The following is a 13,436-nucleotide window of genomic DNA, read 5'->3' on the forward strand; positions in this document are numbered from 1 at the left end:
ATACATAAATGGGGAAAAAATATTTTCTTTACAAGTTATGCACTAAATATTTCCGCCTATCCTTTATATGTGCTGGTTAGAAAGGGGGTCAAGGAAGTAAGATGGTTGAAATTTACATAAGTAATTCATAGTTTTAGGATTTTCAAAGCACGTGAGACAGGAAGAAGGAAGCTTTTGCCCAGAATCCAAGGAAATTTCCACTGTTAAGTTACAGTCACTGCCTCCTGAATTGTTGAGGAGTCTTTTCTCCTTATTTTTATTATATTTTTGTTTTATCACTCAAGTTAATATGGTATTTAGATATCACATAGCCAAACATTGAAACTTTTATCTCTGGGTAAAAAACATTTAGAAAGATGTATTCAGTATATCTAACATTGAAATAGAAAAAAGATTTAATGTAAAAACAAAATCCTTTATATTAACATTGAAATGGAGAAGAGATCTAATTTGAAAAAGAAACTTTATATTAATTAACTGATTAACATCTCTATGTGAGAAGTACTATATTAAATATAAGCCCATTGTGTTGTTAAAAAAATTTTTTTTTAAAAAGCCAATTTCTAAATTATATAAAATCTGGACAAAATAATGTAAAACCCATCTAATTACTTGGGATAAATGGTCTAGGAAAGAATTTAATATTTGTCAATCTGGTAGAGTAAGAGAAAATTTATTTTGTACCATTTTGACACTCTGGCATTTTGGATTGAGCTGGAACAGTGAGCCACAGGCTCCTTTTTATCTCATTTCATGTCATTCCATCCCATTCCATCTTTTTCCATTTTATAATATTAATTCATATTTAACATTTCACAGTATGCTTGTGTCTCACTACTTCAAATGAAATATTGGTTAAGTTGTAATCACTGTCGCAAACACTGGGGGAATAAACCTATACCATCTTTCTGAGGCAGAAAGATGGCTTGAATCCAGGAGTCTGAGGTTGCTATGAGGCAGGCGGATACCATGGTACTGTAGCCTGTGCAACAGAGTGAGATAAGGTCTAAAAGAAGAAGAAGAAGAAGAAGAACAAAAAATAAATCCTATACAATTACTTTTACATAATGGAAAAGCAAGAGAAAGAAACACTTCTCAACGTCCTGAAACCGAAGCTAGGTGAAGGCAGTATAAGAAAAGAAAACTACAAACCAATACCAATGGCCATAGATACGAAATCGCCAACAAAATATTAGCATGTCAAATCCAGCAATATAATAAAAAGAATACTATGCCATGATCAAGTGGAGTTTATGCTGGGAATGCAAGAGTGGTTCAGTGTGTGAAAATCAATCAGTGTAATCCATTCTATTAACAGGCAACAGGGGAAAAAACACAGGATCGTATCAATAGATGCAGAAGAAGCATTTGAAAAAAATTCAACATTCATGGGGCGGCGCCTGTGGCTCAGTGAGTAGGGCGCCGGCCCCATATACTGAGGGTGGCGGGTTCAAACCCAGCCCCGGCCAAACTGCAACAAAAAAATAGCTGGGCGTTGTGGCGGGCACCTGTAGTCCCAGCTGCTCGGGAGGCTGAGGCAAGAGAATCGTGTAAGCCCAAGAAGTAGAGGTTGCTGTGAGCCGTGTGACCTCATGGCACTCTACCTGAGGGCGGTACAGTGAGACTCTGTCTCTACAAAAAAAAAAAAAAAAAAAAATTCAACACTCATGATAAAAACTCACAGCAAACGAGGAATAGAAAGAAAGTTCTTCAGCCTCATAAAGGACACCTATGAAAGCCCGGAATGTGGCAAAACCAAGGAAGAGTCTTCATTCATATGTGGGACAATTCCTTGCCCAGGATGGTTGCTTTCCTTGTCCTGCCGTGGTCCAGCAATAAAATCCCAGGCAACGCCATTTTCAAACTTGTGCTATTGCTCCCGACAATCTAGGGACCAGCAGTTGGTGACAGTGTCAGCTCAGCAATTGCGAGCTGCGGCTCTCTATTGAGCGGCACTGGCGTCAGGATTGCACATCGAGTGTCTTACTGTGACAACATTGTGTAGGAACTGGATGGTGAAAAGAACATTAAGTTGGTGCAGAAGCAGTTTGCTGAACAAGGGTACAGGCCCTGTTAACAAGGCTGTGCAGCAGGAAGCTGGCACTTAATCTGAGCTCAGGCACCTCCTGGGAACCAGAGCCAGCAATCAGCACCACGCAGGAAAACAGCAGGGACCTGGAAATGAGATTTCTGAAAGCCAGGAAGCTGGCAGTTGAGTCGGAGCTGCAGAGCCAGCTGCACTGGGAACCTTCAACTCTCAGCACCAAGTAAGAAAGCAGCAAGGAAGAGCTCACCAAGGAGTCCAGGGAGAATCTTTTTTTCCAAAATGAAGGGACTCAGAATAAAAAGCTTTGCTTAATTGTTGTTACAGCCTGCCAGAAATTGGAAACAGCAGAGTCATAAAGAGAAATGTCTCATGCAGATAGGTACGTTTGAATCTGTAGTCAGGTCCTGTTTGCTTTTGAGTTTATTTCTGTCAACAACACTTCCCTCATTTTCTTCTTAATGTCCTGGAACTTCTGATTTCCCCAAGCTCTTTCATGAGAAGGTGGGTCACTCAGTTCAAGCAGGAGAAAATGAAAAGCTCAACACTGAGGCAAAGTTATTAAGTATAATTTTAGGGGTTCTAATCTTTAGCACACGCAACGATGGGATGTGATATTTTCTTTTTTGCCAGCGTCTCCTGGCATTGCTAAGAGAATGCATCAGTTTGAATGCTCAGAGAATGTGTCAGTCAAAGCTAAGCTTCAGTGTAGTCCTGACATTGAACATCTCTGCTTTTTAAGGCGCCCTAAGCAAAGAAAATTGTAGAATTTTGTAGAGGAAAAGAAGTGGTATGAGAAAGTCTCTGAAACAAGACAGTTATTACTGGAAAGGAAAAACCACTGGAGCTCTCAATGGCCGGGAGAAAAACCCAAAGTTTTTATTTGAGATTCACAGCCTTCAAGGCAGTGTGTGTGAGGCAGAGGGCCCCCTCTGGGCATCTGATGACCTGGACTCACACCCACATTTACCCCTGTGGGGTAGCGGTTATGGTGGACTCTTGACTCAGTCAGGATTCAAAGGGTAAAGGTGTTTTCTAATTGTGTGACCTTGAACAACCCAGTTCACTTCTCTGTGACACAGTTTCTTTATCTGTAAAAAGAGATGTTAACCATATCTACCTTGTAGAGTTGTTAAATGAATTGCTACTGCATGTGTAACGCACCCGAAACCATGCCTGGCTCATCATAAGTGCTATATAAATGTCTGTTGTTATTACATGTGAACCAGGTCCTAAGGTAAGTTACCTCTCTGGTTTCAGTTTCCTCATCTACAAAGTTAGAGGATGGCTCAGGCCATATTTCTCAAAATGTGGTCTGAAGACCTCTAGCATCAAAATAACTTAAGGTATCAGTCTAAATTAAATATGTATCTTAGAGTGGACCCTGAAAAGGGGTTTGTAAAACTGCTTTCAAAGTGATTTGTGTGCATATTTATTTCATTGTAGCAAACTCCACGTAATTAGATGAATGACAGCTGGCATTGAGCTGCTTTGCTTTTACTTTGTTTTTGAGACAGAGTCTTACTGTGTCACTCTCTGTAGACTGCTGTGGCATCACAGCTCACAGCAACCTCTAACTCTTGGGCTTAAGTGATTCTCTTGCCTCAGCCTCCCAAGTAGCTGGGACTATAGGCGCCCGCCATAGTGCCCAGCTATTTTTTTGTTATAGTTGTCATTGTTGTTTAGCAGGCCTGGGTTGGATTCAAACCCACCTGCCTCGGTGTATATGGCTGACAACCTAACCACTGAGTGACAGACTGAGCTGCTTCGGAAAAAAGAGAGAAATTAAGCTCTGAGAGGCACAGGTACCAACCCTCTCATAAGTGAGTAGAAGGCAGGATCAGAGCTGGAGACAAGTTGTGTCTGTCCTAGCATCAAGTGGGAATAATGGCCTGGAGATAAATGAGCTTCCGTCTTCATAAATGCCTATAGACTGGAGATGAAATTACCCAATAACCCTTCTCAGTTGTATGAACTCAGGGTGAACACTCAAATTGTTGTCACAATGCACAGTTTTTGAAAAAGTCACTTGTTGGAAGTCAGAACTAACTGCCCTGTCTTCCGTGTTCCCATTCACATTATTTCTATCCTATTAGAATTTGCATCCTGTTGCAGCCCAGTGAAGTACCAAGTGTGCCCCCCGGAAATGATGAGCTTCTAAAATTTAGGGTGAGTGCCCTATTGATCTGGACAGTCCTCCCTCTTCCTTCTCCCATGGCCTAGCATTTAGCACAGTGATTTGCATATGGTCATCCTTTAATAAATGCTTGTTGAATGAATCAGCAGAGGACCCGATTTGAACTGAGTCCCTGGAATGGCATTTACAATGCTGTGATCCTAGACAATGCACACTGTAATCGATAAGACCCACGGAAACAAAAGCAGTGGAAAAATCCTACCTCCACTACAAAGACCTTTGCAGTATTAATACAGGGGAAGATATAAATCTTAATTAGTAGCAGGCAAAAGTGATGATGTATCAAGGTTCTCAAAATGTCAGCTGGTGGCTGGTCAATCAATTTATTTATAGCCACTAGCCATTGTATTGTGACACTGAAACCAACACTGCTAATTAAAAGTGTAATGGCAATCAGCCAGCTCACTGTTAATTGATTCTTAATACTTCAATTACTTGTTTTATGCCAGTCGAACTTAATCAAAAGGGGTCAGAGAGTCATATAAGGTTTAAAATTTTTCAATAATTTTCACGCATTAACTTCAAAATCCAAATGAAGGAATATCTATGTACATATTTACTTGATCATTAAAGCTCTTGGAAAATGAAGTTAAATTTTGATAGCAAATAGATATAAATATTTCAACCAGAGGGAAATTTTATTGCATGTCAGACTTTGGTTCCATATTCTATTTCTTTATCCTCTGCTGGAAAAATCCTAGAAACCCCCAGGATATTTTCTAACTTAAGAACAACTTTCAGTTCAACATTTTATTTTTTTACTTTTGTCCTTGACAAGTTTTGGGGAAAAATAGTTTACAGCGTCTCCATTTATCATCCCTGCAATATGGCTTCTGCCCCATTGTGTGTGAAAGCCATCTTAGCTTCACTGGTTCAAGTCAGATGGTCTTTGCATGGTCCTCAGTCTTCTGTAGCCTTTAATAATACTGACTACTTTTTCTTTGAAACTCTGCCCTCCGTGGCTAGGGTCCCCACTAACCTCTTTGCCAGAAATATTTTCAGAAGGGGGTTAACACAGTTTGCAAGACGGAAGGGAATGTGTGAGTGTGGGGGGAATGACTGGAGGTAAGGAAAAGTAGTGGCTCACTCCCAGGGAAGGGTTAGTGTCCAGCAAGTCAAAACACCCAGAGCCAAAGGGATGGAAAATTCTAGCCCCAATTCTGGGCCAATGTCCCTATTTAAGGGTGCAGGATGGGAGCAAATCTCTGGCTGGCTGGCAAACAGATTTGTGATGTAGAACCAGTCCAGTCCTTTAGAGGTGAGGAGAGGACCACCTGGAAACCAGCCTGGCATTAGAAACAGGATTGGCTAGAAGAAGAGAAAACAGGGCACAAGCGGCTGCCAGGGGCACAGCGCTGGGCTCCTCCTGGGTGGTGGAGGTAGAAGGGCCTCTGGTATGGTGTCAATTGGAGAGCCCCCCCATGGGGCAGGCTGTATGGACAAAGCCACTGCTGCCAAATTCCTCTTTTGACTTCTGGATCCTCATAGAAAAATGACTGCTTGCCGGCTTATAAGCACAGTTTGCAGGTGGTGGCCATGGCTACAAGAAGCAGGGGCAGGGTGGACCCTCCCATGTTCCCTCTTGGTCACCTTTGCCCAGCCTTCAGTCCCCCTCCTCTCTGTTCTCATCTCTGACAGTCTCCAGCCTGGTGACCAGGAGGCAACAAATTGCGGAGATTAAGGGCTTTGAACCAAATTCTCCAGCTATGTACTCACTTCCAAGCTCTGAGTCCCATACCTCCAGTGGCCTGCAGACTTCGAATGGACCTTTATCCTTATCAGGCACTGTGCTAGACCCTTGACTTACAGTATCTCAGATGCACAAAAGTAGGAATCATTCCTCCTAGAGTTGAAGAAAGAGAAGAACAGAGAGGTGGGTACCTTGCCCAAAGTCACACAGCTAGATTTAAACCAGGTTTGTCTGACTTCCAGGAGTTAATACGTTTTAGGGCAAAATTTGGACTCATCTTCCCTGATCCCATCCAGGGGAAGCATAAAAATAAAGAAATTCCTAGTTTCTTATCACTGCTAGCCTCATTCCCTTTCCCTCCTCACCCACGCATAGCCAGCCAGTCATAGTTCTGTTCGTTATTCCTCCAGGGTCCCTCTGCTCTCCCCCCCACTCAGCACCCAACCCCTGGATGAGGACTCCCATCTGCTTCCAGGAGGCACCTCCCAACCTGGTTGTCTTTGTGGGGCTTTGCACAGTGGTTGCAAGTACTGGCTCCGTCCCATCCCTTCTTAGTGGTGTCGCCATAGGCAAGTTACTGTAATCCCTCTGTGTGTGTCAACCTATTAATATCTACCTCAAAGAGCTGTCAGAAGGATGAACCAAGTCAATCTTTAAAAAACACTTGGAACTGCATCCAGAATGTAGTAAGCAATATATAAAAATAAATCAATTGCAACCAGACCAATGGTCCTAAAATGATTGCATTTGAGATTCTCTTAAGCAACTTTGAAACCCTGAAGAATTGAAAGGCAGGATATTGCCAAAATATTCACCCAGTGCTCCCCTCCTCCTGTGCTACTCACAGGAGCTTTCCAGATTTCAGCCCCCTGCTCCTCAGCTACACCTCCTGTAGCTCCTCCTGTGGCCCGTACTCAGGTCCCCCCCACTTCAGGATTCCCTCCTCTGGCATCCGCCCCAGCCCACAGTAGTGTTCCCTGTCTGGGACTTGGGGACTCTTGCACTTATTTTATAATTAATTGTGACTTGCCACATGATATTTCTTTCTTTTTTTTTTTTTTTTTGTAGAGACAGAGTCTCACTTTACGGCCCTTGGTAGAGTACCATGGCATCACACAGCTCACAACAACCTCCAACTCCTGGCCTTATGCGATTCTCTTGCCTCAGCCTCCCAAGTAGCTGGGACTACAGGCGCCCGCCACAACGCCCGGCTATTTTTTGGTTGCAGTTTGGCCGGGGCCGGGTTTGAACCCACCACCCTCGGCATGTGGGGCCGGCGCCCTACCCGCTGAGCCACAGGCGCCGCCCACACATGATATTTCTTATACTGCATTCTTACGGATTTCTGTTTAATGTGTCACAATATTTATGCTTTATCTACACAGTTATAAGTGTCATGGCAGTAGAGACCTTCTTTTTTGCTACTTTGTATCTCCCACTACATCTAGGATCCTATTTTGCATGTGATTATGTTGCCTAAACATTTGTTGATTGAATAATAACTACTTTAAAACAAAAGTAGCTAACCCGAGTTAAAAAAATAACAAAAACAAGTGTGTTTTTGTTAAACTTTCGTTTCATTTTGAAATTGGAATACAATTGTCCTCTATGGCAAAAGATGTTAGAGTTATAACACTGTAGTGTTTTCCTGGAATGTTAAGGGATGTGTAAATAGAATATTATTGAACTAATTTTTTTACATTTGGATTATTTATTTATTTATTTATTATGTGGGGGATTCATTGAGGGTACAAGAAACCAGGTTACACTGGTTGCATTGTACATTTGGATAATTTAATGTTATAGGCAGGGTGGTCTTTGAAAGATGGTCAAGTGAGAAGAATATAAATTATCACCTAATTTAATTTTACAATTATATAGAAGCTCAGGAAACCTCAGCATCATTGAGTTCTCCTTTCTTTTGAAAAGAACCAGCAATCTAAAACCCATCCAGAGGCGCCATGACCTTCTCTTTTTCTTTCTCCTCACCCTGCTCTAGTAACTGTTCTAACTTCTAATACCTTTTCAATAGTAGAATTTTACTTAACATTTTAAGATACCCCCGGTATTTCCAATCAGAAGGCAGAGTGGGAGGAGAGGAAGAGAAAAGGAGAGGAAGAGAAAGAAGGCACTGGGTGAATATGTCTAGTACAGCTTGCTAATGTTGCAGATAGGGACCAGGTCACCTTCCTGGTAGCAATCATAGAATTTTTCCTCTGTGCTTAAAAATGCTAGATTCTTGAACTTTTTCAGGAACTTATTTTCTAGGCTGTTAGTCATCCATGTTGCTTTCTTTTGAAGTTTTTTTCAGTTTCATGATAAAAATAATTACATGGAGTTTCTGATCCCTAAGTGCTTTTTCTAAAGGGCTCTTGCTCCACTAGAATCTACCCTCCTCTCTCTTTTAATGTAAAGCTGAACTGTATGAGAACTGAAGTCATTGAGTCCTGTTCCTTATTCTCCATCGTGTGTGTGTGTGTGTGTGTGTGTGGTCTTACCTCAGAAGACCAAACTTTAGCCATTAGGTTAAGCCAGTAGGGAGAAACGTCCAACCTCCGCTCCTGGACTGGGGCTTCGGGCTCTGGGACCCTGGCCTGATGGAAAAGTAGAATAGCTTATGGCAAAACCATGGCTTACAGCATGGTAAGACTGTTGGCCCCATCTCCTGTAATGGACATCTGCTGTTTTTTTTGTTTGTTTTTTTTTTTTTTAGCTGCCCAACATCCTTTGTCCCTTCCTCTGGGAATATAAGTCTCATTTCCCACAGGGAGCCTGTTCCCTGGGGCTTGATGGGGCAGACCCTGCCAGTCCCCCTCTCATAGGAGTGGTGTTGACTCAGGCCTGGCCGGGCAGAGGGCTCCATTTCCCACCTCATAGTGACTGGATCACGACTGGACACGTGACCCACGCCAGCCCAGTCAGAGTCCTCCCTGTAACATTTCTTTGGAGCTGTTAGTCCACTGAAGGGGACTAACTTTGTAGATTGTACATCTTGGGTTGGTGTTGACCCTCTTGTTTCTCACGTGGCGATCCTGTTAGAAAGATGGAGAGTGAGAGAGAGGAGGAGAGTCCTGATGAAATCCTGTCACTGATACCTAAAGTCAATCTATACTTGAACATTTTTGAAATGTGAGCCAAGAAACTATCTGTTTAAAAAAAAAGCTGGGACCGGGCACAGTGGCTCATGCCTATAATCCCAGCACACTGTAGAGGCTGAGGTAGGTGGATTGCCTGAGCTCAGGAGTTCGAGACCAGCCTGAGCAAGAGCAAGACCTCATCTCTAAAAATAGCTAGGTGTTGTGGTGGGCGCCTATAGTCCCAGCTACTCAGGAGCAAGAGAATTGCATGAGCCCAAGAGTTTGAGGTTGCTGTGAGCTATGACGCCACAGCATTCTACCGAGGGTGACAAAGTAAACTCTGTCTAAGAAAAAAAAAAAAAAGCTGGTTTGAGACATGGTTCTGTCACTTACAATTATTTTTTTACATTCATCTGGTCCCAAACTGTCACTTATAAACAGTGTCCTAATACACTACTCATTTTCTAATGACACTGAGCCCCACGGTGGTGTAGTGTCTGCAGGAGCCTCCTAATTAGAACTCTTGTTGCCACATTGGAATTGCTCCCTTCTACTTTCAACCCAACTCTCCCTTTCTCAATGATGGCAGAGTGATCTTTCTAAACCACATATATGACAGTCTTATTGCACTCTTTAAGATAACTCTTTGATGACTCCCTTGCCTCTGGTGAATATGACTGTAGCCCCTCCCAGCATGGCACCAGGGGCCTCCACAGTCAGGCCTACGTCCCACATTCTTGCCTCTTCTTCTCCTTGGTATTTATGCTTCACCTGTTCTAAAATACTTGTGGCTTTCCAAGCATGCCATGCCATTTTAAACTTCCTTTTTTTGCCAATGAGAATTCCCTCTGTCCGGAATGTTCTTCATGTTCTATGCTAACTTTGTTTTTTTTTTTTTTCACTGTTCAAGGTTTATTGGGTAGTTCAGTTGGTATGACATTTGAGTAGTTGGTTGCACTGTTTACATGTAGATCTTTCTTTTTACATTATACGGCAATGTACACTACTGATAAATACAGCGCATAAAATAAGATCCTTTACGACAGTTATGCGCAGGACATGCAATGTTGGAATTTATACATTAGCTCCCCGGATGTGACTGATTGGGAAAAGGGTGGACTAGGCATGTTGGGTAAAGGAACCAGAAGTAATATAACACCAGTAAACACACATCTGGTTCAAAGGGCAACTGCAGCGTGTGCCACATTGGCAGTGATGCCTCAGCAGTGGCGCAACTGTTTGTCTTACACTAATCCATTTAGGACTACACAGGGTAAGTAAGGTTCATCTAGTATCAGGATACAACTGTAGGGTTTACAAACCCTTCTCATTTTTAACTTTAGGACAATGATGTTCTTCCTGGGCCATCTTAATATAACTGTTTTAATCACAAATCAGATAAAAAGGACAACATGCACAACTTCCAACTAAAATCCTGTTGTAGCCTAGACAGTGAAGTGCTATGACAGTAGAAGACTTTAAAATTGCAGCTCTTTTTGGATCCCCCAAAGTGTATCTGCACTCTTCTTCAAACGGGCTTCTTCCTCAGAAGTTAGAGTCACCTTCACAAGGTCTGAAATTCCATTCTGTCCCAGGATGCAAGGAACACTAAGGAAGACATCATCTTTTATTCCATAGAGACCCTTGATCATGGTGGAAACTGGATGCACACGCCTGAGATTCTTCATCATGTTTTCTGACAAATCTGCCACAGAGAGTCCAATGGCCCAGGAGGTGTAGCCTTTCAGTTTGATCACTTCATAAGCACTCTCAACCACCTGCTTGTGAACCTCTTTCCACTGCTCCTTATCTGTATCAGTGCCTAAATCTGGGTGTAGATTCTTTAGGGAGACACCAGCAACATTTACTCCGCTCCACACAGGCACACTAGAGTCTCCATGCTCCCCAAGGACCCATCCGTGGCAGCTTAATGGGTGAACTCCCAGCCTCTCCCCCATCAGATAACGGAACCGGGCTGAATCTAGATTACAACCACTTCCAATGACACGGTTTTTGGGAAAGCCACTTATCTTCCAAGCCACATAGGTCAAGATATCCACTGGATTTGAAACAACGAGCAACTTGCAGTTTGGGCTGTATTTTACAACATTGGGAATGATGAACTTAAAGATGTTAACATTTCGCTGGACCAAATTAAGACGGCTTTCTCCTTCCTGCTGACATGCCCCCGCTGTGATAATAACCAGCTTGGAGTTTGCAGTCACATTATAGTCTTTGCTAGAGACGATCTTTGGTGTTCTAAGGAAAAGGCTGCCATGTTGGAGATCCATCATCTCTCCCTTCAATTTGTCTTCGATGACATCAACAAGAGCAAGCTCATCTGCCAAGTCCTTCATTAAAATACTGATGGCACAGGCCATGCCAACAGCACCAACCCCAACAACTGTAATCTTATTCTGGGGGGTCTGTTCTTCCTTTAGAACATTAAGAATCAGCTGATCCTTGACAGTTGCCATTTTGGACTTGGAACCAAAAGGGATCAGGAATGCAAGTCTGGGCGTCGGGGGTGCATGAGACGATCTCAGGACTCAGCGGCAGCAACTCCAGTTCCTCTCTATGCTAACTTTGAACTCATTTGTTCTCTAAAATTAACACGATTAAAAGAAATCAATCATCCCAGTCATCATTCTTCTCCCTAAAGGGGTTTAGAAAATAATTGTAATTCAAAGGAGTTCCCTGAGATGACTCGGCCAGACCCCAGCCTCCTGACTTCCAGCCCTGGGTTGCCCTTGTGCCCCGTGATGCACTTAACCAGGAAAAGGTCCAGTGGATTCTATTTCTTCCCTATTTACAAAAGAACATCAGTTGCACTAGACCTGCATTTTTTTTTAATTTCCCACCCTGGCGTCTGGATGGCAGCAGCAGAGTTCATTTGCAGAGTTTTTAAGGTGCTGCCAATGATTTTCTATCTTTCAGGTTATGCTAAGAGCATAAAATGCACAATGCTGAGCATTTTTCTCTAATCTGTTCATACATAGTGGTAGCTCCTGGCTGTAAGCATCTGGTCTGCTAACTGGATAGTAAACAGTAGTAAACATGTTGCAAGCATTAATGAACACTGGTATAAAATCACTTCTGTGTAAGCAAGATACTGCTGTTGTTATCAACAGTAACAGCCATTGTGGCCCCACTCTGGCTCACTTAAATGAGAATTGCTGAGGGTGAAACGAGGCTTCATGTTTTTAAATGCTCATGTGGTATTCCAATGTGTAGCCAGGTTTGAGTATCACTGGGCTTGTCAGTTCCTCCGTGAGGGAGGTTGGGGCAGGATTTATAAAAGTTTTGACCTATGGACAAAAGTAAGATCATAAGGAAGGATGTGACTTATAAATGAACTTTTTTTGATTTATGATGCTATTTTAATGAGAAAAATATGAAAAAGAAGAAAATTTTAGGATGGAGACAACATTGAACTTTAACAATTATAGTAAAAGGGTTGGGGGTAAGGCATGGTTACTCATGCCTATAATCCGAGCACTCTGGGAGGCCAAGGCAGGAGGATCATTTGAGACCAGCCTGATCAAGTGTGAACCCTGCCGATACTAAAAATAGAAAAAATTGGTCGGGCTTGGTGGCAATATACCTGTATTCCCGCTACTTGAGAGGCTGGAGCAGGAGGATCCTTTAAGCCCAGGAGTTTGAGGTTGGTGTGAGCTACGATGGTGCCACTGCACTCCAGCCTGCCAGCCTGGGTGATAGAGTGAGACCATGTCTCAAAAAGTAAGTAAGTAACTAAAGAAATAAATAGCACAAAACGAAAACAAACAAAAACCCCAACTAAAATGGAAATATATTTATAACTCTTTTAGAATAAGTCACATCTGCCCTGTATGATCTTACATTTTGTCCTAGCTCAAAACTTTTGTAAATCTTGCCCAGACTTCTATAATGGGTACAGATATATAACTTGATAGAAAAAATAAGACCTACTATTTGACAGATCAGTAGGGTGACTATAGATTACAATAATTATGTTGTACATTTCAAAAGATTAATAGCTAGGAGAAAAGAATTTGAGTATTTCTAGCATAAAGAAAAATACTTAAGGTAGTAAGCGTCCCAAGTACGCTGACTGGATCTTTATACATTATATGAATGTATCAAATTATCACATGTATTCCCCCAAAGTATCTTCCTAAAATGCTACCTCATTGCCAGGCTGCTGTGGGGAGAGTTCGCCCAGTGGTTTAACCTTTCCTGAACACTTGGTTCTCCTTAATCAGACTTTGCAGTCTTGGTTTTCCTCATTCCTGCAGTGGGAAGAATAAAACAATTCAAGAAAAAGGTCTTTTAGAATTTTCTCCTGCTTTCCTTTGTCTCTCCAGGGTCTCATTGGTCTGTACATTCTTATCTAAAGGAATTAATTGAGCCAGTTTTGTTTTTACATCTGAACAGTTATTACTTTTG

The 13,436-nt window shown here is 42.2% G+C and overlaps 1 protein-coding gene across 1 annotated transcript; it reads right to left on the minus strand.

The window, feature by feature from the left end:
- Positions 1 to 9,900: 9,900 nt before the first annotated feature.
- LOC128590535 (L-lactate dehydrogenase A chain-like) lies at positions 9,901 to 11,576 on the minus strand. The gene has a single exon (XM_053597870.1). The coding sequence runs from the start codon at positions 11,483 to 11,485 to the stop codon at positions 10,487 to 10,489; it is 999 nt and encodes a 332-aa protein (XP_053453845.1). The 5' UTR covers positions 11,486 to 11,576; the 3' UTR covers positions 9,901 to 10,486.
- Positions 11,577 to 13,436: the final 1,860 nt, after the last annotated feature.

This window comes from Nycticebus coucang, chromosome 7 (genome assembly GCF_027406575.1).
Source record: "Nycticebus coucang isolate mNycCou1 chromosome 7, mNycCou1.pri, whole genome shotgun sequence".
Classification (NCBI taxonomy): Eukaryota; Metazoa; Chordata; class Mammalia; order Primates; family Lorisidae; genus Nycticebus; species Nycticebus coucang.